Genomic DNA, 27,378 nt, shown 5'->3' with positions numbered 1-27,378 from the left:
ACAGACTCAACTGAGGAATCTGTCTAGACCTGGTTGGCCTCTGGGCATGTCTGTGAGGGGTTGTCTTGATTGCTAACTGATGTAGGAAACCCCAGCTCACTGTAGGTAGTGTCGTCCCTAAGTCAGGGCTTTCTGAACTAGACAGGACAAGAGAAAACTAGATGAGGGCAAATAATGATGTGTTTATTAAACCTTTTCTCCTCACGCTATTTTTGGTCAAGGTGGATTTGTTGTTGTTGTTCAGCTTGTTTGTTTGTTTGTTTCTTTGTTGAGACAGGGTCTCTACATAGTCTTGGCTGTCTGGCTGTTCTGGATCTCTAGACTAGGTTGGCCTTGAACTCACAGAGATCCACCTGCCTCTGCCTTCTGAGGGATGGGATTAAAGGCGTGACCAAGGTGTTCCGTCCTGGCCCCAGAAATGAAGCCAAGGCGGTGGCACAGAAAGGAACCTCTGGCCACAGTGAGGTCTCTGCTTTGTAGGTTTCCCAGGCACAGCAAGTGGGCAGAGAGGGTGGCCAGTGGGAGAAGAAACGCTCCCAGGAGTCAGAGGCACTGGTCAGTGATGGGCAGGACACCAGCTGTCTCTATGCATATGCTGTGGGACCCTCCTAGACTCTGTTGGTTGGTCTGTGGGGACATCTGATGAAGGGCTGTCAACTCCAACTGCAAGTGCCAGGTGTCTGAGGCATGACAGCTGAGTGGAGAATGAAGCATGGAAGACCAGAGTCCAGGTGCTTAGGACAATACAAAGGACAAGGGGCTCTGAGCTAGAACAGGCGCTACCCTGCCCAGCTTTCCCCTATTTGCTTCGAGATGACCTCACTCTATAGCCTACAATCATGCTGCTTCTGCCTTCTGAATGCTGAACTTCCAGATGTGTGCCACCATGCCCAATTCAAAACTTCCTTTGTTGTTGTTGTTTGTTTGTTTGTTTTGACACAGGGTTTCTCTGTGTGGTCATGGCTGTCCTAGACTCACTTTGTAGACCAGGCTGGCCTACACCTCACAGTGATCCACCTGTCTCTGCCTCCCGAGTGGGAAACTTCCTTTTTGATGATGAGAATGACATGAAGATAGGCGAGGTGTTCGTTCAGCATGGAGTCCAGGGCTTTTCCTCAGAAATCCTGCTGCAGTGTGTCTGTGGGTAGAGCCGGGCTCAACTCTAGTTCCCACCGCCTTCAAGATGCAGTCGGCCTGGTCACTGGGCAGCATTTTGAGCATCAAGGCATACTGCCCTTCTCAACTTCCAGCTCTACAGTGGGGTCCTGTCACTGCAGTGGCTCAGGCTTTGCCTGCTGTGGAGAAAGAAATTTGAGATCTCCACAGAATCTTCCACGGGGCAGCCTTGCCCTTGACTCTTAACGCAAGTTATTCCACATAAACCTCACCACAGCCGACCTTGTGGGACTGCCTTCTGCCCCCATTGTACATAAAGTAAAAAAAACAGGATCAGAGAAGCTAAGTGACTTCCCCAGGGTCGAACGATTAACAAGTGAAGAATTTGGGATTCAAGCCAATATCAGACTGGCAGAGTGCTCATTAATTAGTTATCTAAATAATTATCCCATGGAGAATTGAATACTGCTCCCAGATGCCCGAAGTTTTTAAGTGAGAATACCATGCCAGGCACAAGATACTTCATTATGAATTGTTGGCCAGGGAACCCCAGAGGCTCCCCAAACAATAGAGGCTATTGCCATTGCTCTTGGATGTGTACCAGAACTAGAAGGTAAGACTCGTTACTACAGACACAACATACTTTGGATAATGAACACAGAGAAATTAAGCAGGCACTGAGCTGGTAGCTTCCTCTCCACTGGCTAGCTCTCAGCTGGTAGCTTCCTCCCCGCTGGCTAGTTCTCACAACGCCAGAAGCTGCCGTAGAAGGTGCCGTGGGAGAAAAGTCATCAACAGTCATCTCCAGCTGTGGACCCTGAATATTATACTATGGACCTTCCAGGCAAAATATGTACCCTAGTGCAACAGTGGCATTACTGTTTGGGGGTTAACCAACCATTTTCTGACTTTGTTTGAAGCCAGTACTGTAAAGCTGATCAATAAAGGAATACATGCCTGCTATTGTAAACCTGGTCAAGAATCTGTAGCTGGGGAGCTCACAGCCTCCCCTGTCAATGGGGGAGAAATTCTACTATTGATGCTTTGGTATAAATAGACACAATATTAAGTTGTCTTTTAAATATTTATGTTTCTATCCATAGACTAGTGCTGCTTTCAGCTTTGGTCAAAATGGCTTCTTCTTTCAGTGGGCAGAGGTTAAGGCAGAGATTCATAACTGGTCAAGGTTCAGAGAGCAGGTGATTGTTGTGTGCTCATCCCATCTCTAAGTAGGACATCTATTTCACTCCATCCAAGGTCCAAGGAGCATCACAGAAGAAGAAAGGGTGAAAAGAGACTGTGAGAGCTGGAAGCTGACAGCTGGGGAGGAATACTGTGAAGCGCTGTCTTCTGGACATGACATGATCGTCAGTCGTGAGCACACAGAAGCTGTGACCACCTGCATGAGATCTAGATACATGGGGCAGGGGATGGTGGCAGAGAGAGACAGAGACAGAGAGACAGAGACAGAGAGACAGGGACAGAGAGATAGAGAGAGACAGGGAGACAGAGACACAGAGAGAGAGACAGGGAGAGAAAGAATGAAAGTAGAGTTTTTGGGTAGAAGGACGTCAGCAGGGTGGAAGGGGGTAAGAAAAGGTAACAAGGGGTGGACATAACTACAGTGCATCATATACATGTATATGATGTGCGAAATTGTCGAGCACAAAAGAATTAAAACCTTTTTAAAAAGACAAACGAATTCATAAATTGAGCACTATACTTTACCACTAAAGTAAGTTAAAAAAAAAAAAAGTAAGTAAGTAAAGGTGAGTATGAATCCTATGGGGTCGTTAGTTAAGCAGTAAAAGATACAGTGCAAATCATTCCTGCCCCCGTCACTTCCTGCTGCGCCCAATGCTGAGCCCCTGGCCCACAACTCCTCATCTCTTGCCCAAGGATGGAAGTGATCTTCTTGTCCTTGTTTCTAGAATACTCTCCCATGAACTATTACATGCCTACGCCCTTCCTGCTGCTTGCTTCTGTTCCAGTCTCCCCGGTTCCACAAGCTGCTGTGGAGCCTAGTGGAGAAGGGTGTGACTGCTGGCCACAGTGCCTGGACCTGTCTTCCAGGTCCTCATGTGTGACACAGATGAAGTTACCTAACCTCTCTGTGCATTAGTGTCCTCAGCTGGAAAACAGGAGGTCGGAGCTCCAACGTCTGCCTGCTCATCCCTGCCACCTTCACCTAATTGGGTGTACTCTTTTATCAAGAGGAACCTTGCCACCTTGTTCTGTCTTCTCTCCACCCTGCCAACAGATTGCCCACTACCACAGAGACACATTTGCAGAGTGAGGAGATGTACGGCATTGTCATGTACTCCATAGGTGATATAGCCTCTTGCTACTTACAGTGAGTGCATGAGAATTCTAGGGGTGTTGGGTGGACACACTGAGCCTCTCTAGACTGGGCAGGATCCTTGCCTGGTGCACAGAGGTGACCCTGGCACAAAAACCATGACCTCCGCCTTTGCCATTAATAATGGCTGATGGACAGAAATGGATTACTCTGTTGGCCAGTGCTGACCTCTTCTGTAGGATTCTGGACCTTCCTGGGGAAAAAAAATCATCAGAGGCTTTAAGCCTGCAAGTCAAAGCCTGGAGAACACCTAGTCATTCAAGGTTAAGGCTGACAGTCTGCTTTGGATCCTGTCGGTCTGTGTCATACCCTTGACATTCTATTTAAACATGGTTTTCTTGATTTAATAAACAGAAGGGCCCTGAGAGGTTCTCTGGAGTCTTCTGTGAACATTAATCACCTCCCTGAATGCATTCTGCCATTTGGACTGGGAAGCTGGCCAGAGCTGGAGCAGGCTTGGGGAGGAGGAGCCTTCATCCACTATCTGGGGTCACCACCATGGGCCCAGCTAACAAGAGGGAGAGAAAGATGCACGGCTTTTGCTGAGCTTCCCGTACAGTATTTTGAGCCTTCCTGGGGGAAAAAAATCAGCTATGCACTGAAGTTTGTCTTGCCCTAGGCTGTGAGGAGCATGAAATCAAGAGACCCAAGTAAAATGCCTGTATAATGTCCTCCATTCTCACCTGCTTGAAGATTCCTAAGAGTCGGACAGTAAAGTCTTTGTGCAGAGACAAGTGGCTTGAAGGATACACAGATTTAGAAGGAGAAAGTCTACAGTTGAAACCCACTCCAAGAGTCAAAGGTTTGGTCCAAGATGCTTAAACAGAAAGATTTTGATAGGAAGTGGAAAAGACAGCACGGAGAACAAGCAGCGATGGAAGGAAACAAAGAAAGGACTGTGCACCAGTCAGCTGCTGATGCCACGTAACAAAGCACACATAGTGGTGTATGGTAAGCTTGGATTTCTCTTTCACATGTCTGTCAGTTAACTCTAGTTCAGCAGACCTGTGTAAACCTCTATGGACTCAGCTTCAAGCCACAGGTAAGTCCCAGGGATGCCCCACTTGTTTTTCATTCTATGACTAGCTACTACCAATGAAAGCCTTTTCACTTGTCAGTTCTAAACTCGCCCAGTGTTGCTTCCATCCCATTATTTGGGCCAGAGCAAGCAACACAGTCAGTTGTAATATTTATGGGGTCAGAAAATATGCCCTCCAACACACATAGAGGTGGCAGTGGAGAGATCTAGACACAGTTTATGTGTTGAACAGTACTGGAAATTTCCACAGGCATCTTGGAGATCAGAGACCGTCTTTAGCAACTTCAGCGCATGTCTCAGATTCCTACTTTCTTGGGCCCTCTTGGAGTTAAGACAATGACTCTCAATTGGAGTTCAGTGCCTTTATGTCATGGTGTCACCCATCCCCAACTCTCTGCTCATACAATGTAATTTTACCTCTCAAAGGGTCATGTGTCCCCACCTCCCTCTGCCCCATGCTATACTCCTGTTGGTGGTGTTCTAGATTGAGCCCTGGATCCTGTGAAAGCTTGGGCATGGATCTCCCACTGAACCACAAACATCACAACAGCCAAGAGAAGGTACAGCTCTCTCTTGTAGTAGAGTTTTCTCAAATTGGGGGAGACTTTAGGGGTCAGCACACTCAGGGTGCAATAGATGAGCCTCACCCTGAGAAAACCAACTTCATGATCAGCATCTCGGTCCTGTCTTATTTATTTATTTTGTTTTTTCAAGACAGGGTTTCTCTGTATAGCCTTGGCTGTCCTGGACTCCCTTTGTAGACCAGGCTGGCCTCGAACTCACAGCAATCCGCCTTCCTCTGCCTACTGAGTGCTGGGATTAAAGGCGTGCGCCACCACGCCCAGCTCTCTCTCCTGTCTTAAATGCTCCCCCAATTTTTACACCTCGAACTCTCGGGTGCTAACTCTACTGTGCTAAAGCCCATCAGATTCCTTTTTTTCTGGCGGGAGTTTTAGATTCTTGGCTTGCTTCCTGAGGCCAACGCTCTTCTCACCATAAACTATCCAGCCATCCTCCAGCGTCTCTGCATTCTTAAACTCCGCTTGCACACACAAGGGGCAGTTTCAGAATCACCTTAATAAGATTATATTGCCCACAGGATACTCAATAATGATGGTGGTTTTCATAGCTAATAAGCACATTGCACTTTTGCAAAGCTAAAAATGAGAATTTGACAGTTCAAAACGGAAAGCAAGGATGACAAAACCAATTTTATTTGACGAGTCCTCGGTGCACATGCGCAGAACCTCTGTCCTCGGTGCACATGCGCAGAACCTCTTGCCTTTTGCATTTATCTTGCCCTTTGACCTTGTGGTAGCCTGCACAAAGAGAGAAAGTCCTGGAGTGGGAACCAATAACAGGCAAGGACAGAGACTCTCAGAAGCTGTTCTTTAACTTGGCTGAAGTTCGGTCCCAAATACAGCTGGTGCAAACAGGCAACCTTCAGCCTGGGCATGGATTCACCCAGTGGGGAAGGCAGGCAGTTCTTTTTTTTTTTTTTTTTTTAAGATTTATTTATTATTATGTATACAGTGTTCTGCCTGCATATACGCCTACATGCCAGAAGAGGGCACCAGATTTCATTATAGATGGTCATAAGCCACCATGTGGTTGCTGGGAATTGAACTCAGGACCTCTGGAGGAGCAGTCAGTGCCCTTAATCTCTGAGCCATCTCTCCAGCAGTTCTTGATGGTTTGCCAAGGGACCCCTGAGTCCAGCTTCAGAGAGAGGGTTTGAGGCAGATGCTAGGAAGTCACCTGACATTGTACACCCATGTTCCCCCCCCCCCAGTCCATGTAATGTGTCTCCTGTTTCATCATGTTTTCAGAGCAGAAAGCATAGGTTGATTTTCTTCCCTGCTCTTGACTTCTTTTTAGTCCTTGGTCAGTGACTGCCTGTGACTCAGTCATCCTCACAGTGGCCCACAAGTAGAGCCACTGGCAAGGTCAGTCATCTTGCCGTCCTTGTCTTGGAAAGAGGGGAGTCAAACCAGCTAAATTATAATAAGTTCCAGAGCCGGGTGGTGGTGGCTCAGACCTTTAATTCCAGCACTTGGGAGGTAGAGGCAGGTGGATCTTCATGATTTTGAGGCCAATATTCTCTACAAAGTGAGTCCAGGACAGCCAAGTCTATACAGAGAAACCCTGTCTTGGGGAAAAAAAAACTTTAAAGAGAAAATTGAAAAAAAAATCTTTATAAGTTCCAGAATAGAGATTCTGAAAGTCCAGTCAATAGTCCAGCTGCCTAAATATCACCCCAGGGTGTCTGGTAACAGTACATCTCTCTGAGCCTCACACGAGACCCATTGCCTAAAGCCCTAGGTTCTGAAATCTTATTAAACTCTCCCTACGCTTTGCTGTATGCTAATGTTGGGGAGCAGAGCCAGGCACCTCATGGAGGACATCTTTTGGTGATCCTAAATTTGAGTCTTGCTCATTTGTCCTTTTTTTAAAAAAAGATTTATTTATTTATTATTATGTATACAGTGCTCTGCTCTGCATGTACTCCTGCAAGCCAGAAGAGGGCACCATATCACATTACAGATGGTTATGAGCCACCATGTGGTTGCTGGGAATTGAACTCAGGACCTTTGGAAGAGCAGGTGGCGCTCTCAACCACTGAGCCATCTCTCTGGCCCCCATTTGTCCTTCTTATGAGAAGAATAATTCACATGTATCCCAAGAGTGTACTTTCCTGCTCTGCCCTCACTGGCACTGTGGCTTTGGGCCTGGAATTCATCTCCTAGGGTCTCCGCTATCAACTGACGTCTGTAACTCACCTCCGAATGCTGTGAGATGTCCTTCTGGTCTAGGCTAAGCAGCCAAGGGGTCACCTGCGTTTGATGGATCCACATCACCTGCTGCTCACTGAATGAGACCACAGTTGCCTTTGTTCATGGTGGTCTGTGCCCATTTCACAGGAAGCCAGGAAATCTAGAAACCCCTTAGTTCCTTCCTAAGCGATGGTTACAGCATCAGTTGTGTTTTTCCAAACCTGGTCCTGAAGTCTTTAACCCTTCAGCATCTCAGATGATGGCCCTATTTAGACATGGATTTTTTTTCATAGGGTCATCAGGTGATTGGGGTGGGGATGGGTACTAGTTACTCTAAGGTGACCTGTGTTCTTATAGAGAGACATACATATGGAAGAACACCACAGACGTCTGGAAGCAGCGGTGACGTGGTATGTCCATGAGTTAAAGAACTCTGGAGATGGCTGACCACATCCAAGGGAAACTACTTAGGGGGCAGTGCAGAGAGGAGAGGAGGCAGTTTTATCAGGAGAGTTTGCAGAGAGAGGGTTGAATGAGAGAACAAGCTAGACACGCACTTGTAAAGACAGAGAAAGCCAGAGAATGAGAAGGAGCCAGGAGATTAGAGCAGACTGCTGGAGTTAGTTTGAGGCCAAGCAGAGCAATTTTGAGGCCGAGAGAAAAGCCAGATTGAATAAGTCAGCTGGGAGAAGAGTTTGAGCCAGAACAGCTGGGTTGAACCAGCCAGCTATGAATTCAGAAAAAAACAAGAAAGGGTGAGCTTATTAAGTGGTAAGTCTCAGAGGCTGAAAACATTCTAAGCCTAGGTTAGACTAGACAGAGGCTAGAAGCTTCCAGGACCAGGCCTAGGTTAGCAGACTGCGCTGGTAATCCTCCAGACAACAATTGAAACAGGCAAATAAAAGTTCCTTTTTACAATACTTCTTTGTCTTGTACTTCCAGTTTCAGGGATGCAAGACAGATTTCTGCATGGTAAGCTACCCAGTCTGTGGCCTTAGTTACGGCAGCCACAGCAACCATACCCAGGCACAAAGATACATGAAGGATTAGCCTGTCCTTCCCGGAGGCATCTTCAGATAGGACAGTGACTGAGAGGACACAAGGCTGGTGGCCACTCTGGGTTTCTGTCTTGAGAGAAAGTATCCTGTGCTATTGGTCAAAGCTAAGTGAAACTTTCCAAGCAGGTTGGAGTTAGTCTTAGGGCACCAGAAATGCTCCCCAGGATCCACAGTCCTGTCTGACTTTTGGCAGGGTGTGTGTGTGTGTGTGTGTGTGTGTGTGTGTGTGTGTGTGTGTGTGTGCATGCGCGTGTGCGCCAGCTCAGTGTTATCTATGTATTTTATCTACAAACTCATATTTATTTTTAAAAATACCAACTCCCCGCCCCCTTTAGCCTCTTAAAACCTCAACTTCTAACACTTAGAACCTTGTTTTGCCTGCACTGTCCTAGGAATTGAACTATAGTCAAAACCTATTTTTTTTTCCCCCTCGCAGTAGTCATGACAGAGCGACAGGTGTCACAGGTGAGAAACACTGTGTTAGACAAACTAATGGGCCCCCACGGATGTTGTTGTACCCTAACCTAAGATCATGTGGTTAGGGTGCATCCCTCAGGAGAGCTGATGGGGTAACACAGATCCTTATAAATGAAGGGCAGCAGAGTCAGTCAGAGGAGGGGATGGGTGATAGAAGACTAGAGTGAGCGAGAAAGAAGCGTGGAGAGAGGATGCAACAGTGACACAACGAGAGGAGAGTGTTGAGGATGCTCAGTGTGGGCCTTAGAGATGGAGGAAGAAGCCCAGAGTGGGGGCAGGCAGGCAGCCCCAGGAAGCCAAAAAAGGTAAGAATAAAGTTTCCCCTAGAATGTCCTCCTGACTCTGTGTTTTCAGTCTGACTTCCAAGAGTACAAGGTAGGAAATCCATGCTGTCTTGAGCCACTATTGTGAGGAAGCGCTGTGGCAGCCGTAGAAGTAGAAGCATCTGGCATCCTCTGACTGGACTCCAAGTGAGGGCAGTAGGCCTGGATGATGTCTGCGACTTGTGGTCCCCGGGGAAGTCTTTTCCTGCCTCTGTAATTGGCATGGTGGGTGGCAGGGTCTGTCGTCCTTTTTGAGCCCGCGGCCATTGGGACAATGCCTGGTCACATTTGCTTTATCTCAGCTCACCCTTCTCTACCACATATGACAAAGCCACTGAGAATCCCTTGATAGGGCCTGCAGATTTGGGCAAATAAAGCCCTGGTGCACAGGACATGCTTTAGCAAAGAGTCACTCACTGCTCAGCTCAACTTTACCTTAGGGACATTTTGTGCTTCGCCGGGCAACTGTACCGCCATTCCAGGGAACACCGGCTGCTTTAGACTCTGAGATCTGATCTGTTGGCTCCGTCCCTGGAGACGCATTTAGCTCAGATGAACCCCATTTTGAGGTCTCACTTAGAGAATTGTTAATTGGCTGCTCTGCCCCTGAGCAGCGTTGCCGAGATCAGAGAGCAGCTGGGACACTGAGGGGGGAGGGGCTTGGAACAGGTATGAGGCTCAGCGCCACATCTCCGGTTTCCTACTGCAAGAATATCCCTGAGCTGCCATCGTCTCTGACTACTGGGCTGTGAACACCCGGGAGCCTTCAAGGAGAGGAGGAATCATCGCTTGCTAGGGCTACTACAGCCAAGTACCACAGACCGAGGGGCTTAAGTGACAGACTTTGTTTCTTCTCACTCCAAAGGCTGTTAAGTTTAAGGTCGGTGTGTTGCCACCTTGTCCCTGGTAAGGGTTTTCTTCCTGGATGGTGGATGAGCGCTTCCTTGCTTTCTGTCCACATGGCTCTCTCAAAGTGTCCTATTCTAACAAGGACATTGGTGACATTGTGTTAGGAGCAACAGAACATCCCCATTACACCTTAGTATCTTGCAGAGCTCTATTTCCAAGTGTCGCTCCAGGTCTGAGTGTTTCCTGGTAACTGGTTTTCAGAAATGATGCAGATCTTGGGCTTGAGGATTTAAGGGAGCCCAGGAATTGGAATACTATGGGCGATTAGGGAAAAATCAGGAAAAGAAAGGGCTTGGGATGTGACAATGATCTCTTCTGTAAATCCTGTCCATTTGAGGTTGTGGCTGAGCCAGGCCTCCTCCTGATGCCTTTGACAGTCACTCCACATGTCACACGGGAAGGGGGACTTGGCCAAAGGCAACAAGTGATGAAGAGACCAGGAGGCTTCACTCTCTTGGCTGACGGGGAGCTTGGCTAGAATTCGTCTTCACTCTAGTGAGTCTGAGAAAACATCTGTTTTAACGCAATGCTGGTATTCTCCAAAGAGGCGCCTCCTTGTTTACGGATTCCATCTCTTGGCTCTCTCGTGAGGTCATAGAGTGTATTTCCTCCTAAAAACGAACACAGGTCTGGATGTATTCAGGACAGGAGTGTGAAGAACCAGCTTTCAAATCCTTCTCGGGCAGGAAGCTCAAAGTGATTCCCATGTCCGCAGGGAGGCAGGAGAAGGTCACAGAGGCAGGGGCTTGCTTTCTTTGTGGTCGGTGTAGCCTAAGGGCCTCAAACAGGGCAGCATTACTGAAATGAAATCACCGACTATTGAGTATGTAGAAAGGTGAAGGTTACCTAATCCCAATAGCAGCCTGGTGGAAGTAAAACATTTTTTTGTTTTGTTTTGTGTGTGCACTTGTGGGAGGTCAGGGGACAACTTGTGGCAATCGGTTTCTGCCTTTTACAGCGTGTGTCTTGGGGACAGAACATAGACCGTCAGGCTTAGCGTCCGCTGAACCATCTTGCTCGCCCGTAATGGAATTAAAGTAAGAGTGGACCTTGCCTCTGTCACTTGTTAGCTGTCTGATGCTGGACATGTTACCTGCCCTTCTATGCTTCAATAGCCTCACTCTGGAACGTGGGAAACGATACAGCACACACGTCATTTGGAGATTTAAATAAGAGGACGCATGTAACAGGTGTTCATTCACCCCCCACCCCCCTTGAAGTGTTTATTGCCATCAGTACCGTCACTGGACTTGCACAGTGCCTATGCGGAGCCAGGTTCAATAACTGCAGTAGCTCAGTCTGCTCTAGGCCAAATTGAATTTGAGGGTAGGGTGTTGTGTCTGATTATCCATTGGAATGGGCTGGCATCCTAGGCAGGAGCCTTCTACAAGCTGCTCTAGGATGTGAGACTTAGAGGCGGCTGAAAGCTTGGGGATTCTTGGCTTTCGTAGTCCCTTCCTCAACAGGCTTCTTCAGAGACAATTGTATGCTTGGGCACCGGGGAAGTTTCCCTGTTGCAGCGTGAAGCCAGTGAAACTGGGGGAGGGAATGGAATACGACGATGCTATTAACTGCTGAGCTATCTCTCCAGCCCCGGGAACAGGATATGAAAAAGATGGCAGACCCCCCTCACCTACTGAGCCACACTTCATCACACATGGAGCCGTTGCCCCTCAAGAGGAGTTGACCTCCTGGGACGTCTTGCTCAGGGCCACACAGCAAGCTTGGATACAAATCTCTGGGCCTTATCTTCATTTACCCCAGAAGAAGCTTATTATGGTCAGTGAGCTTGGAAGCCAGACTTCCTGGACATTGTATATAGCTGAAAATAGACCTTGACTCCCCAGGCAGCTTCAGCTTGGATCAGATGAACACGCATAACCGTAGCCACATGACTGTGAAGGCGGAGCCTCCCATAGGGCTCAGGGAAGGACTGAGGTTGAGAAAAGACTCCACTCAAACCCAGCCAACCCAGCCAACCGTTCATTCTCCGGAAGAGTTACTAGACCTTGTAATGTGCTGTGAGTGATGACGTGTAGTGGTGGTAGCCTTTCGCCGTCATCTGTTATTGATCTCCGGTACGGCAATTGTCTCATGTGGGTAGTCCTATTTGCTCAGTTCAGTGTGGTGATGACTACCATGTGCCAGAAGGAAGGGCGCGGCATGGGTGCCCCAGTCAGACCTCTCTTCCTGTGTGAGAGGGACATGGGTTCCACCCAGACTCTGCTTTAAAGGGCTGGGGTGGGGCTGGGGCTGGTCTATGAGAGCAACTCTTGGAAACTAGGAAGCTGTGTCCATTCAAGAGGCACAGGACACCAGAGAGGTCAAAAGCATCCAATAGAAAGACAGAGGAAAGTAGTGCATTTAGAGGTAGGAGCCAGGGAACTGGGGTGTCCAGCATGGGCCAGGGTGGCTCTATGAGGATCCCATTGGGGTTCTGCAGGACAACAAATGGATGGGGGCATAGGTGGTATCCATGGGCGCTTTGATGACAGAAGTGAGCTGAGTTCTTTAGAGCAAGAGTTGGAAATGTGGGCAAGGTTTTTTTTTAATATATAACTTTATTAATTTAGTCATATTACATCTAAATTGTTATCCCATCCCTTGTATCCTCCTATTCCTCCCTCCCTCCCGCTTTCCCCCTACTTCCCTCCCCTATGGCTGTGACTGAGGGGGACCTCCTCCCCCTGTATATGCTCATAGGGTATCAAGTCTCTTCTTGGTAGCCTGCTATCTTTCCTCTGAGTGCCACCAGGTCTCCCCATCCAGGGGATGTGGTCAAACATGGGACACCAGAGTTTGTGTGAAAGTCAGACCCCACTCTCCACTCAACTGTGGAGAATGTCCTGTCCATTGGCTAGATCTGGGTAGGGGATCAAGGTTTACTGCATGTATCCGTCTCAAAAGAAATGAGGGCCAGGGAAGCTAAGATGAGGGATGTGGTTCCCAACCTCAACCTCTGTTTACCTGTATCTCAACACTGGCTCTGGGCAGGATTCACTCATCACATTTTGCATTCTATCTGCTCTCTTTACCCACTTGCATTATGGGGGTGAGGGGAAGAGGAGGGAGAACACAGCAAATGGTCACACATGAGAACCTGGGGTGCATTCACACACAGAGGAAAGAGTCTTGCCAAGCTCAGCTTTTCTGCCCCAAGAGTGAATTTTCTCTGGTTGAGGAGTGCAGCCGTGGATGGAAAGAGAGGCCACCGAAAGCTTAAGAGGCACAACCAAAGTCAGCCATAACATTTATTAAACGTTCACAATGTGTGCGTTACGAGGCAAAACACAAGAAGTCCATCCCGTGGGCATCCAGCAGCTGTCCTCACTTAACTCATTAGGATGGCACTTTGCTTAAGCAGAGAGGCATCTGTTAAATACACATGTGGACATGTGGAGCCAAACCCGAGGGTTGAAGGGTCTGCTCCTTCACCACCTCGGATGCGATAGGAGACCTTGCCATGGTGACTGGGTACAAGAAGCTGAGACGTGACTCTCTATTCCAACATATTGTGCTGCTGCTGAAGGGAGACTAGAAAATATGAGGTAATTTATGTATGTGTTCCCCTAGCTTGAATTCATGTTCAAGTCAGGAATCTTGTTTAACACGAGGCAAAGGAAGTTAGTTGACTTAAGTATGAGAACAGTGTCATGCAAAACAAACAAACAAAAAACAAAACAAAACAAAAACAAAAAAGCAAAACAAACAAACAAAAACCCAAATTAGTAAAATCAGACCTTTCCAAAGCTCATCACAGATTCTGAAAGTTAATGGCCCTCCACACCTACGTCTCAGCTTCCAATAGGTGAAAGACTTTCAGATAAATTAAGCCAGCAAAGGTATTTTATTACTGTGGATGTGGACATTCTTGCTTCTTTAACCTTAACCCACCATGAAATATTTCAAAATAGGGTTGTCAGATAAAATATAGGATGTCTTTTAGTGTATGAGATGCACTCAAAGTAAGAATTATTATCTATAGCAGTATTTCAGAACCTGTGAGTCACGGCCCCTTTGGGGTCCTTTTACAGGGGTCACCCAAGATATCAGAAAAACACACTGTGATTCAAAACAGTAGCAAAATTACAGTTATGAAGTAGCAGTGAAAATAATTTTTATCGTTGGGGGTCACCACAATGTGAGGAACTGCATTAAAGGGTCGCAGCATTAGGAAGGTTGAAGACAAATGCTCTATAGAGTATCTAAAATTACACTTCAGCTGCATATCTGTGTTTTTATTAACTAAATCTTGAAACCTCGTCTTTAGGTTAATATATATCCAGAAACTCCAGAGGTTCCTAATAATGGATGGGTCCTTAATTTTTCCTCATTTGTTTTCTAACACTATCCGAGGGCCGGGGGGGGGGGGTGGTGGCAGGTGACTGGGTCTTTATTTAGGCAGGAAAGGAGTATAGGACCTACTTGGGAATCAAAGGCATTTTCATCCCTTGCATCTTTTATCATTGCAATTTGAACTCTGCATTTTGACTTTGAAATCGCTGGCTGAGAGGCTGGCGGTAGCTCCTCCTCTAAGATTGAAGTCAGAGGAAAGGGTGGATGCCCTGGCTTGAGAAGCTGGGGGTGATGGGCAGGCAGGCGCCAGCTGCTTCTCCTCAGCGTGGTCTATCAGGCACAGCAGCCACCACACATACGCGTCCTGTCTAATTCTAGAACACCAGGAGCTTTATCGTCCCTTGCTACTCCTCGCCGGCCCCCCCCCCCCGTTTTCCTCCTCCAGAGGGAATTTTGGGGGACTACTGAGATCACAGGGCCTGGATCAGTGAATGGCTGCCAGCTCATGCAAAGCAGAAGAATGCCCACTCCATGGATAATTGACAGCTCATAGCAATGCATGGTCCTTGAATTTTTTTTCTTTGCATACTTTTTACTTTCTGCATGTGCATGCAAACTTGCTTCTGTTGAAAAAGTTCATAGTAACTCTTTTAAGCAGACAAGACCATATTGTTCAAGAAAATAAAGGAAAGGAGGAAGAGAGAGAGAAGGAGTGTGATAAGGAGGGAGGGAGGGAGGGAAGGAGGGAGGGAGAGAGGGAAGGAGGGAGGGAAGGAGGGAGGGAAGGAGGGAGGGAAGGAGGGAGGGAGGGAAGGAGGGAGGGAAGGAGGGAGGGAAGGAGGGAGGGAAGGAGGGAGGGAAGGAGGGAGGGAAGGAGGGAGGGAAGGAGGGAGGGAAGGAGGGAGGGAAGGAGGGAGGGAAGGAGGGAGGGAAGGAGGGAGGGAAGGAGGGAGGGAAGGAGGGAGGGAAGGAGGGAGGGAGGGAGGGAAGGAGGGAGGGAGAGAGGGAAGGAGGGAGGGAAGGAGGGAGGGAGGGAAGGAGGGAGGGAGAGAGGGAAGGAGGGAGGGAAGGAGGGAGGGAAGGAGGGAGGGAAGGAGGGAGGGAGGGAAGGAGGGAGGGAAGGAGGGAGGGAAGGAGGGAGGGAAGGAGGGAGGGAAGGAGGGAGGGAAGGAGGGAGGGAAGGAGGGAGGGAAGGAGGGAGGGAAGGAGGGAGGGAAGGAGGGAGGGAAGGAGGGAGGGAAGGAGGGAGGGAAGGAGGGAGGGAAGGAGGGAGGGAAGGAGGGAGGGAGGGAGGGAAGGAGGGAGGGAGAGAGGGAAGGAGGGAGGGAAGGAGGGAGGGAGGGAAGGAGGGAGGGAAGGTGTGTGTGTTGGTAGGACTGGATGGGTACATGCTATCTAGAAATGTTCTTCCTGGCATCTCAGTGTGTAACTTACGTCTATTTTTAAACGGAGTTCTCAGAGTTAAGGTTTTTCAAGACTAATTCTGGAAAGGAACAAAGCTCATATGAAACTCACTTTTTATGGAAGAATGCTAGTACGTGTTGAATTCCAATGTCCACCAACAAGTTATTAACACACATAGAATATAACTGTATGTTTAGTTTACACACAGACACACACACACACACACACACACACACACACACACACACACACACCAAGAGATACATAGATGATATTTAAAAGCACGCACAGTTTTAGCATTCAAAGCTACTTGCCACCTGAGTCCCAGCATGCCAGTTTTCCCTGGGGCCTGACTATACCTGTTGCTACCCTTCGCCCAGGTGTATACACCTCCCTTCTTACCTGGAGCTCCTTCTGGAGAGGAGAAAATAAATACAGGTGAATATAAAACATTAAGTTGAAGTTTAAAAAAAAAAAGTTGTGGGCTTAGATACAGAGGGGAAATGACACAGCCCAGACCGTCCACCCTTCTGCATTGGTGACAAGAAACATTGCTTCTAGCTATTGGCCCTGCACACTCTTTCCTTTGTAGAAATAAAAATCCTAAAAACCTGTCTTTTAGGCACATTCTTTTTGTTTTTCTGACGATGGCCTAAACTTACACTTCTGAATGTACTTGACCAACCACAGGCTTCAAAAGTGTCAGACTGTCCCCATGTTCTGAAGTGGCCAGCGGAGATGAGCTTCGCACGCCCTTGGTGGCGATGTCAAGGTGTGTAGGCGTAGTATATACAAGAAATAGGTGTGGCTTCCCCGGGGAGGAAAGTAGTGACCATAATTCTGCAGGAGCAGAAGAAACAGCACAGCAATGAGTCACTATGGAGAGATGTTACCTGGGGTATTCCAGAAAAATTCTAAAGCGCCTCAAGGTCTCCACCTCCGTTTGAACACGGACTTGGCAGTGACATTAGCAGCACAAGTCCTGTGGGGCTCCTATCACTGGCCTGTTGAGGTTTCTCCCATTGGTGAACAGTATGAAAAAAATGTCTTGGCGCTTTCACAACCCTGCCTTGAGTTCCTTCTAGAACGTTGTGAAGGATGAAAAGCAGACATTGAGGAGTCTCCACAAGAAGTGGGTCTTCCTTCTCCTCCTCTTCCTTGCTCCCTGGTCCCTTCTTTCCTGCCATAGCAGTGGGTGAGGCACAGCTCACGGGGGTGGAGCACAAGTGCTCATGTGGCTGTAGGAATACCTGGACAGCGATGCCCCTAGGGTCCTCCCATCATCCTCCTCTCCCACCTCTCCTCTCACCCCTGGGGGACCAGGATTAGGGCAACAAGGGAAGGTGGCCATGAAGCCCAGGCGAAAGCGTTTGTTCATGAAGCAATAGATGATGGGGTTGACACAGGAGGAGGTGTAGGAGAGGAGGAGGATGAAGGAGATAGGAGTCCCCGAGAGGTGTCTCTCTGCAGATGCGGTGTCATATGCCCGCCAGGCATTGGCACTGAAAATGGGCATCCAGCACAGGAAGAAGAGGACCACGATGACAATGAGCATGCGGATCACACGCTTCTTGGCTAACAGGTTGGCCGCTGAACCGCTGCTCCTGATGCGGTTGACTCTGCTGCCACTGCTGCTGCTGGTGGATAGCTGCTGAAGCTCCAGCTTCCTCGAGTGCCTGGCCTTCTGCAAGTAACAGCCATCACTGTCCTCGTATCGGCCGCTGCCGCCACTGCTCAGCTTCTTCTCTGGATGGGCAAGTGACATCGTTTCATGGTTCAGGACAAGTCATGTCAGAGAGAAGAGATAAAGCCTAACCCCCACCCCCACCCCCACCGACTCCCATAGTCCAGGAGGCCAAGCTGAACTTGAACTGAAAAAATGGACAGGCAGCCTGGCCTGTTCCGATTTATATGAGTATTGGTCTGCACTACTTCCGATGAAATATAAGCCATGTATATGTTATGCTGGTAACAACAATAATACAATTGTACACACTAAGGCTGTAAAGCTGAAAGTTATTATAAAGCAAATATTACCACTCTTCCCCGTGCTTTCTTTCCTGTTTGCTTGCTGAGTTTTTCGATTACTTTTATTGTGAGGACTCCAAGTAATGAGCGAAAGTCAACAGAAGCCAGAGAGAGAGAGAGAGAGAGAGAGAGAGAGAGAGAGAGAGAGAGAGTGTGTGTGTGTGTGTTATCTACATAGGTAGGGACCGAGAGAGGGGAGCAGAGTAAGAAGGAAAAAGTTGTGTCAACACAGGTGTTGGGGACAGGCTCAGTGGGCTGTGGACGTGAGGAAGGAGTGAGGTGAGCAGGAGAGGGAGCAATGAGCAGCCAGAAGCTGGGCCTTGTAGGCCATGGGTCTGATGTCTCTTAATGCAATATGCAGGACGGGCTCACCAGAAGGTGTCTACGAAGTGCTGCATTACCGCAAGCCTGGGGACAGGGCCATCTGTGGGTAATGGTGTCATGTGTGCATGTTCTCCTTTGATTCCCTTCAGGACCCCACCGAGAAGAGATATCTCCTCACTGTATACACGTGGATTCAGAGAGACTGGGTCCCCTGACTACCTTGTAACACAACGTCTCATAACATACTTTTAAGTCTTTCAGCACATGCTATATATGTGCTGGGTACATCTAATTAACCTATAGTTAGGCTTGTGAGCTCTTCCTAGAATGAACACCCAGCCCAAAGAGCATTACCTTTAGCAGATTTCTTCTGGTTAGCGTCAAATTTTATGCCTTGGTAGAGTTCCAGAGAGATCAATCCGTAGGCCACCACCATCACGATCCCAGGGATGACGAAGAGAATGAGCAGCAAGAATGTTTGCCTAATACAACGAAGAGAAATCTAATTACCAGCAACTCTGGACCTCCGAGTTCTGATGGGCAAGAGTGACGAGGGTGAGCTGGTCTGAGCAGACACATTAATTTCTAGCACTTAGCATCCTTGAAAATTCCACGTCTGGAGGTTTGGTCATGAGAACGTGTTTGCTTCTTTTACTCTTTGAAGTGCCGCTGAACGACAGCTTACACTGAATAAACGTGGCATCATGCTGTGGCCCCTGAGCAGTGACAACCATTAAAGGGGAACAGAGAAGCTGGACAAATGGTGTGCACTTACAGCCCCAGAAGCAGGAGGATTGCTCAAATCCAGGACTCTGAGACTGGCCCGGGTGACATAGTGAGACCATGTTTCAAAAAGGAATGACATGAACAATACACAGATATTAAAGTCTTTAAAAATAATGGGAGTGTGTGGATTGTATGTCCAAACTATTGAAATGATAAATATAAAAATAGTACCCATCCATTGAGGACTAGGGCCGTGTACTACAGACGAGACTAAGCTCCTTGCATACACACATCTCGGCTGAACTCAATTAAGAACTTTTGATGTAGCTACAATTATCTGAGCACCTGCTTTAGATACGAGGTTATGGGGTCTTGAAGCGATTCAATGTGTCCAAAGTCACATAGCTAGTATCAGAGGTAGGATTTGAACTCAACAACATGTCTCAGGCTGCACAACTTGTTGACCCTCCAATGGGAGCCACTAAGTGTTTCTGTCGGAATCCTGAAAAATCGTTCAGTTTTACCAAACATGCCGTTTTGCCACCCATAAATCTCCTCAAGTATCCGTTTTCCATCACCCTGTGAAGTTGATTTGCTGGCGCACAAAGTCTTGGGCCTGGCAGGATTGAGCTATGCTTTCTCTAAACACACTTGCTTGTTGAGGATTCACAGCCTACTGCTCTGCGAGGCTGGCCCCTAAATCACTTTTACAGTGTGGCGTGTGTGAGTTACAGATTAGACCATACAATTGTCAGAGGCAAACAGTGGCCGGGCCATTTCTCATTGCAAGTGGACGTGTTTTGATAAGTCTTGTATATCCCTCTCTTACACAATGTAATGCTCTCTCTCTCTCTCTCTCTCTCTCTCTCTCTCTCTCTCTCTCTCTGTGTGTGTGTGTGTGTGTGTGTGTGTGTGTGTGTGTATCCAAGCTACTTGCTTGAAATGAAAGGAAGGAGTCAAAGAAACATCTGGGTTTATAAGCAACATCCAAGTGTCTAGTTCCTACTTCTGAAACAGCTCTATCCTTAGTGAATGTAATCCACATTTGTGCCATCTTTTCATTGAAAGCATTTTTATGAGTTCTTATTTGGACCCTATAGCTTCCCAATAAAGCAGATCTAAAAAAATATCTGCATTATTAAGTCCTTAAGAGATAAAGAACCCGATGCTTCCAGAGGCTAAGTAAACTTGCCCAAGGCTATTTAGCTAGTGAAGCCAAGAAACCAGCATTGAAATCTCTTTTCTGGCAAACTATTCTGGGCAAACACAGTGCTTATAAACACCAGGAATTGGGGTATTGAGATAGCCTACCTTGTAACAGCACTTGCCACCAAGCTTGATAACCCGTGTTTAGCCCCTGGAACCCATGTGACAGAAGTAATCCTTCAAGTTGTCCTCTGACCTCACACATATCCCATGGCCCACATGTACAACCTCCCCCCCCCCCATATCTACATTTTAAAAAGCACTAGAAAAAGCTAAATGAGATTTTGGATACTGCTCTCTCATCAATTTTTAAGAAAATCATAGCTCTGAAAGTCAGCCAGTCTGAACTCCTTGGGGACCATGTAGATGCAGAAGCTTAGAGAGAGGCTTTGCTTGTGCCCCTTCTTAGCTTTTTGGCCACACTGGCACCTCTAAGTCAGTTTCCTTGTCTGTAAAATGTAAGAGCTAACATCAGTCCAACCATAACAATGTGGTGGTTAGGGGCTCAGTTTCCCTTCGTGTACTCTCCTGGTCCTCATAGGCTGAGGCCAGACTGACCTTCCCCAGAGAGGCCCATGAGACCCCACATTTAGAGGACTATGGGCAGCTAACTCTGCAGGGAGATGTCATTTTCTTCAGCGGTGTAGCCACACATGAGGTGTCTGTGCTCCTGTAAATAACTTCTTATTCGGTGCTGCAAGAATATCCCATTTAACTCTGTGGATCACACAGAAAAAGAAGGCGTGGAGGCCAGGCAGTGGTGGTGCATGCCTTTAATCCCAGCCCTCAGGAGGCAGAGCAGGCAGATCGCTGTGAGTTCAAGGCCAGCCTGGTCTACAGCCAAGGCTACACAAAGTAACCCTGTCTCGAAAAACCAAAAAAAAAAAAAAAAAAAAAAAAAAAGTCGAAGGGAAACTTGTTGGGGAAAAGAGGGTTCAGTCAGAGATGGAGGAGGATGGGAGAGGGCAGTGGGGGAGCGGGGAGACAACTAAACTTCATTATATGAATATATGAAACAATAAAAAAAAAGGCCCCTCCTTTGAAAGCCCTTAGTACACCTGTCCCGTAGTCATCTGCCAGGGCTTTCTTGTCTCTCACACTGCTACGTCTAAAAGAACGAGCAAAGCCCCGCCTTACCAGGATTGCTGCATAGCATCACTTGGCAACAGGAAGCGGCACATATTCGCCGTCTGGTTGTTATTTTTCGTAAAGGGCACCAAGTTGCTGTAAATGGGGTACGGAGTCATGATGGTAAAGGAGAGGCACCAGGTGGCAGCGATGACCTTCAAAGCGTGGGACTTGGTTTGCCAGACGCGGGACTGTAAGGGTCTGCAGATGGCGCCGTATCTCTCCAGAGAGATGGCTACCAGGTTGAAGGTGGAAACACTCACGGAAGTGCCTGGGAGGGAAGGGAGAAGGCAAATAAATACTCAGGTGTTGACGCCAATGTTTATTTGTACGTTTAGCTTAAGTGTGTCGGGGCTGCAGTTTAGTATCAAAGAAGAATGCTCAAGGGGTAATTTTTAAAAGAGGATTTAGTCCCAGCTTCGTGCTAACAAGGAATTAAGGCATAGGTATTTGCAAACAAGTCTCATTGCCATTTTTCAAGTAAGTTTATTGAGCTTTGATTGTAATCTAACTCCAGCTGAAGGTACTCATTAATTAATAAACAAGGGGATAAAAATAAATTGCCATCCCTCGGAAGGGCTTTTTGGAAACCTCGAGAAGAACTCTAATTTTGATCAGGAGCCTGTGGGTAAATCAACATTAAAAGGCAAAAATTCTCAAGGACTCCATGTTGCTGCAGGTCACTGGGGTCTGAGCCGGAAGCACTGATGTTTAGAAAACTTCTTGTACGAAATTTGAAAGAGAGAAATATTTTAAAATTCAAAATATCTCTTGAAAAAAAAAATAAAGTGACAGAGGAAAGATTCTAGAGTGATGTGCCAGTTTCTCTGAGTGGGAGAAGCGGGGTCTTTCCAGCCATCCTGCCTTTGTGTTTTACAAAGTGGACAAGTACCCTGCTTAGAGTGGGTGAAACACATTGCATCTTCTCCACAGCATCCGCCCGACACATTGAAACAGAGTGCGTACTCGGTCCGATGGTGCTGGGTGCGTATGCTTACTGTAACATCTTGTGCTTTAAGCTCACCTTAAACCTTCGGGTATAAGAACCATCACTCACTAATTAGCTGCTGCCAAAAGATCTGGGAACAGACTTCCTAAACTTGGCATCTTAAAACATTACTACTTCCAGGATAGATAAGATACTAACTCCCTAAAAGCCATATATATATTTTTTTCTAGAACCATTAAATAAAATTCTTTTTCTTTCTTTCTTTCTTTCTTTCTTTCTTTCTTTCTTTCTTTCTTTTCCTTCCTTCCTTTTTTCCTTTATTTCAAGTAAGATTCACTTACTGCTTTCTAGAATTTAACCCCAAGAGCCTATGGCATGTAGAACAGAAAGGACAGCTTTAAGTTCCATTGAGTTTGTTCTGCGCAATGGGTCCACAGTCACTATAAATCCAGTCAGACCAGCACCACTGCCCCACTCCCCATAATGAGCGATTAGCAGTAATATCAGAGAGACCACAAAATAGAGGGTAGGATATAAATCACCAGACTTAGACATTCAACAAAGCCCTGGACATAGTGGGACATGGCAGTCTAAGCTACACAGGAAGTGTCCAGGTCAGTCTAGGCTACATACAGAACCGTGCCCAAAACAAACAGTGCAAAAACAAGGCCCCAAACCAATATCAAATAACAATAAAAAGTAAACTTAACCAAGTAAGCAATAACGCATCCCAAATGCTTCCAGAATTATTTTGTTGTTTAATTTTTGGCCATGAAAGCTGTTCTGAGGTGAAATTCACACAGCACAGAATTAAAAACCTTCAAGTGAACAGTTCTGCAGCCTTCATGGCTGCATGACTAGTAACTCCCCTTGCTCCTCTGGCTACGATGCTGGAGCATCCGTGCCTGGAGCATCCATGCCTGCGACGCACACTTGGGAGGACCTCAGAAGTGAGCGAGCTCTCAGCAGTGTTTCTTTATCTAACGGTGGTTCTCCTCATTTTTAAGGCTTTAGGATATGTTCAGGGGACTTGAACATAGAGGACATGCTCTTGGTTACTTATCTGGGGGGGGGGGCAGGAGGGCCAGTGATTCATTATCATTGTGTCTTGCAGTGGATCCTGCATACTCAACTGAGAAAAATCAAGACCCTGTAAAGCTTTCTGTTCTCAGAAGACTTCCCTAGGCCAACTCAGTGCTGTCTGTTTTACATAGCTTGGTTCAGAATCAAATATGCTATTTATATACACACACACACATATACACACAAACACACATATACATAGACACATACATACACATACAAATATACACATACATAGACATACATAGACACACATACACGCAACATACATACACACAATCACACGTACATAGATACACATACACACACACACACACACACACACACACTTCTCACGCTGTCCTCTTCCCACTTAGTTCTCAGAATGGGCAAGGGACAAGGCACTGTGAAAGACAGAAAGGACCACCCACACCAGCTGGCAAACAGAGGCGCATGCTCGCCACGGTGGCTCCTGCTAATCTAGGTTCAAACCAGAGCCACTGTACTTCCCGCTCACGGCATGTGCTTGGTGAGCCAGGGACAGATTCATGACAGTCAGTTGCTTACCAGGTGGTTGGGAAACAAGATCATGGAAGTTAAAAATGCTGGTGCATAAAAAGTCCTAAAAGATTGCTTTGTGGGTTTTATTTTATTATAACCATCATCGTATTTGGTATAAGCAGCAAGCTACATAGCTCATCCAATCTGGGTCTGCTTTGTAATCCATGGTCCCTCTATCAGCTTCCTATTAGGGACACACACACCACCACCACCGCCAGCACGAGCACCACCACTACCATCACCATCACCATCACCACCACCACCTCCACCACCACCACCTCCACCACCACCAGCACCAGCACCAGCACCAGCACCCTCCTGGCCTAAGATGCTCCCAGGCTTTGAGAGAACAGTCTGAGAAGTAAATCCAGAGAGAAGAATCAGACTGAGACAAAATAGTTTAAAACAGCCTCCATCTCTCACAGAACAAGAAACACAACAGCAAAGATCCCGGATCCCATGCAATCCTCTCCAGTCCAAGAAACCCTGAGCCACGTTGAGAGTTAATCAGAATGCAGTCATCTGCCACGAGCAAGGTACAGCGTGACTTGAAGTCACCTACGAATTCTTGGCCCTCTGCGAAGAGACAAACCTACTCACTCCCCACTATGTTTTTGTTATCAACGTCTGATACACACTTCCTGGCGTGTAGGAGGACTGATCTGCTGTGAAGGAAACACCTGTGTCCTTGCACATAGGCCCAGAGAGCCAGACGCTTGGTGTATTGGATCCCCTAAGGTTCCCTCCGCTGAGGCTGTCGAGGGGCTGGCAAAGGCCAGGGCTGAGCTGGGTGTGGGGTGAAGCCCTGTCAACAGCCACCTGCAGCCGCTCACCCATGAAGTAGGTGGTGGTCTTGCACACAGCACTTCCAAAGATGAAGTCCTTGAGCAGGTTGGGGATGAGGTTGAAGGGCATGCAGAAGAGGCACAGCATGAGGTCGCTGACAGCCAGGGACAGCAGGAAGATGTTGGTGACAGTCCGCATCCTCTTGTTTCGGATCAGCACCGTTATGACCAGCGTGTTCCCCAGCGCACTGAGAAGGAATATGAAGGAATACAGGAGGATCTGCACTGCGGGCTGCCACTCTGCGGAGTAAAGGGAAGAGTTGGAAGTGGGGGATGGTGGTGGTTAAGAGGGCAGAATGTTAAAACCTTACCCCCCCCCCTCCACACAAGGGAGTGCTTATTTCCTGATGGCCTCCCACCCCGGGTGTATGTATCACTGAACCCAAATATTCCCGTTCCAGCTGCGTCGCACAGAAACAAGCCCAGGGAAGCACAGGGCACGCTGGTTGGTTTTTTTTTTTTTTTTTAAGGTTGGTGTGCCACAAGATCACTCAGGAAAGCAGTTTTTTCTAAGGACAATGCTCTTGAAGACGGATGGCTTTCTTTCCCTCAGGCTAAACATTACTTTGCTTTAAATCCTTCTTCATGCTGGGTTTCCCCTAAGGAAAGGCAACCTCTACCCACCCACCCCCCTCCCCGTGACGTTGCCTTTTCTGTAACGTTTGTAAGTTCAGACTTCTACACTTGGCACCCCGTTCTGCCCACAGCTCTTCAATGCGTTTGTCACACACACACCCCAATCCTGCTGCGTGGGTTCCCCAACTCTCCCGTGGGAACAATAAGAACATTTGACTGTAGATTTCTCTTGCTTTTATCCAAACTTCTGAACATACAACTTCATTTATCTTTGTTCCATAGGGACTTTGTACACACACACACACACACACACACACACACACACACACACACTCGATGTACGCATATTTCAGTCAGCCTTGCGTTTGCTATATGTAGTTTTCTGAGTTCTAACCATAGCCTCTGGCACCTACCTTTTGAACGTTGAGGTTGATCCAGGCAGAACAGAGTCTCATTTTCCAGCCCGAGCTCACAGGGGGCAGCGATGTTGCTCCCATTCATAAGAAGGCTGTCGACCACGTCCATCCTGCTGCCTTCTCCCAAGTGCTGGCGAGCTGGCGGACGCCTCACGCCTGCCTGGCTCTATCCTCTAATGACTGTGGAATCTCCCACAAGCAACCTGCCGTGGTGGGGCAGGGAGGGGGGATTTCCAGGTATGGGCTCCGTTAGCCATTCCTAAAGGCAACCTGAGTTCACCATTCTCAGAGCATCTGGGCAAGCATTTGCGCTCCTGTGGGGAGAAGGCAGCCTGTGTAAGTCAAGCCCTCCCACTTCGGGGCCAGTCTGAGGCCCTGAGCACAGGCAGCCTGGCTGCATATTAACCCTTCCGGGAATGGGGCCACATCTACACACACACACACACACACACACACACACACACACACACACACACACTGTGGGGATGGGGGTGGGGAGAGTTCCAATTACCACTTTTCTCTGCCTGTCATTGTCCCAGACATATGCAGATTGAAGTCTGAACTGTCTGTGTGAGACAGCATCAATTAACGTGGTAACAGATCTGATAATGCAGACCATCAGGACTAAGGGACACAGAGGGACTCCCGCTCCCATCTCCTTATAGGAAAGCAATTAGTGCCTTTTAGCTTTGGAGCCTTGCCCAGCAATGTGTATGGGGAGAGCCGCTGCTGGTTGTTAAGGTGTTTCCAAGCACGGTGCTGCGTCTTGTGGTCTCTGCCCCTTGTTAACTGGAAGTAGGGGGTGGGCGGGGCTCTTCTGAGTACAGCTTCCTTGGTCTTTAGTACTATAGAAACCAGCAAGATTTTTTTTTATTCACTTGTTTTTGTTTTATTTTGTTGTTTTTTTTTTTTTTTTGCTTTGTCCACCCACCCCAGACCTGATCACTGAGTTAACCGTTTGCCAAGTACTTTTCAAACATGCCAGGAAATAATAAGCCACCCCCCACCTCCCCCAGAGGCTGTTAAGGGTGGAAAGAAGATGAGGAGGAAAGGATTTAAGTCTCCCTGGTTGGGGTCAGGGATTCTGGGGGTGCAATACCTCAGCTGTAAATGAGAAAGCCTCCAAGCGGGAGACACAATATTTTTGCAGTGGTCACAGCTGGTGCAAAGGGCCTGAGGCAAGAATGAGCGCGGCTTATTTGAGGAACAGAAGTAGGACTAAGTGAGGGGAAGGTTGCCAGGTGGTTAGTGTGAGAGACCTGGTCAGGGACCTGGCTTTTTCAGGAAGTTGTGTAATTTTTAAAAGCCCCCACCCCCCCATTGTTCGCTGTGCAACTGGTCTCAGTTTGAATAACTGAGAAGCAGGTAACACATTAGAATCTGTGTTTCTGAGTGGTTTGGCCCCGGTGCACTATGACCTGGTCTATTTGCTGGGTATCCTTGGGTCCTTTTGTGTACCACAAGTCTCCCAGTGACAGAACCCAGTGCTGGGAGCTTTGCCCAGCCTCTCCCTGGCCCAAGAACTAACTGGCATTTTCTCACAGATGTTTGGGATGAGGGGCTACAAAGACAGTGGTAAAAACCATAACCGTCTCTTCCTGTTTGGGGTAAGGAGTCATAGAAACCAGACAGAAGGGATGCTGGAGGAAGGGTGGAAGGGTAATTAGCAAGGCAAGCATTTTGTACCATTCGGGACTAGCACCAAATTCTGGCTTCACCGGTTACCTGCTAGAAAGTGCCAAGCAAGTTTTGTGCTTGGCCAAGCTCTTTCTTCATCAGGTGACAATCAAAATGACATCATA

At 47.6% G+C, this 27,378-nt stretch overlaps 1 protein-coding gene and 1 long non-coding RNA gene across 4 annotated transcripts in view; both read right to left on the bottom strand.

Moving 5' to 3' along the window:
- Positions 1–27,378, bottom strand: part of LOC311607716 — a 612,504-nt gene that overhangs the window by 16,342 nt on the left and 568,784 nt on the right. The gene's annotated exons all lie outside the window — the stretch shown is intronic.
- Positions 15,852–25,918, bottom strand: CCKAR (cholecystokinin A receptor). Of its 3 annotated transcripts, none has more exons than XM_084799177.1 (5): positions 25,574–25,918; positions 24,573–24,824; positions 21,177–21,438; positions 18,443–18,589; positions 15,852–17,485 (listed from the first exon to the last, which is right to left on the bottom strand). In XM_084799177.1, the coding sequence occupies exons 1-5, from the start codon at positions 25,683–25,685 to the stop codon at positions 16,963–16,965; spliced, it is 1,296 nt and encodes a 431-aa protein (XP_084655303.1). In that variant the 5' UTR covers positions 25,686–25,918; the 3' UTR covers positions 15,852–16,962. The 3 variants fall into 3 exon arrangements, with proteins under 3 accessions (XP_084655303.1, XP_084655304.1, XP_084655305.1); XM_084799178.1 differs by having other exon boundaries at positions 15,852–17,501; positions 18,462–18,589; XM_084799179.1 differs by having other exon boundaries at positions 24,573–24,772; positions 25,574–25,664.

This window comes from Acomys minous, assembly GCF_964271855.1.
Source record: "Acomys minous genome assembly, chromosome: 10".
NCBI lineage: Eukaryota > Metazoa > Chordata > Mammalia > Rodentia > Muridae > Acomys > Acomys minous.
Note: the sequence above shows the minus strand (reverse complement) of the source record. Positions and strands in the feature narration are given on the sequence as shown.

Bases quoted from the DNA above. Each gene is read 5' to 3' on its own strand.
- CCKAR (XM_084799177.1), bottom strand. From the start codon at position 25,685: ATGGACGTGGTCGACAGCCTTCTTATGAATGGGAGCAACATCGCTGCC. The intron at 24,825-25,573 runs GTAGGTGCCAGA...TTTACTCCGCAG, and splicing joins TCAACCTCAACGTTCAAAAG to AGTGGCAGCCCGCAGTGCAG. The intron at 21,439-24,572 runs GTGAGCGGCTGC...CTTCCCTCCCAG, and splicing joins GACCACCACCTACTTCATGG to GCACTTCCGTGAGTGTTTCC.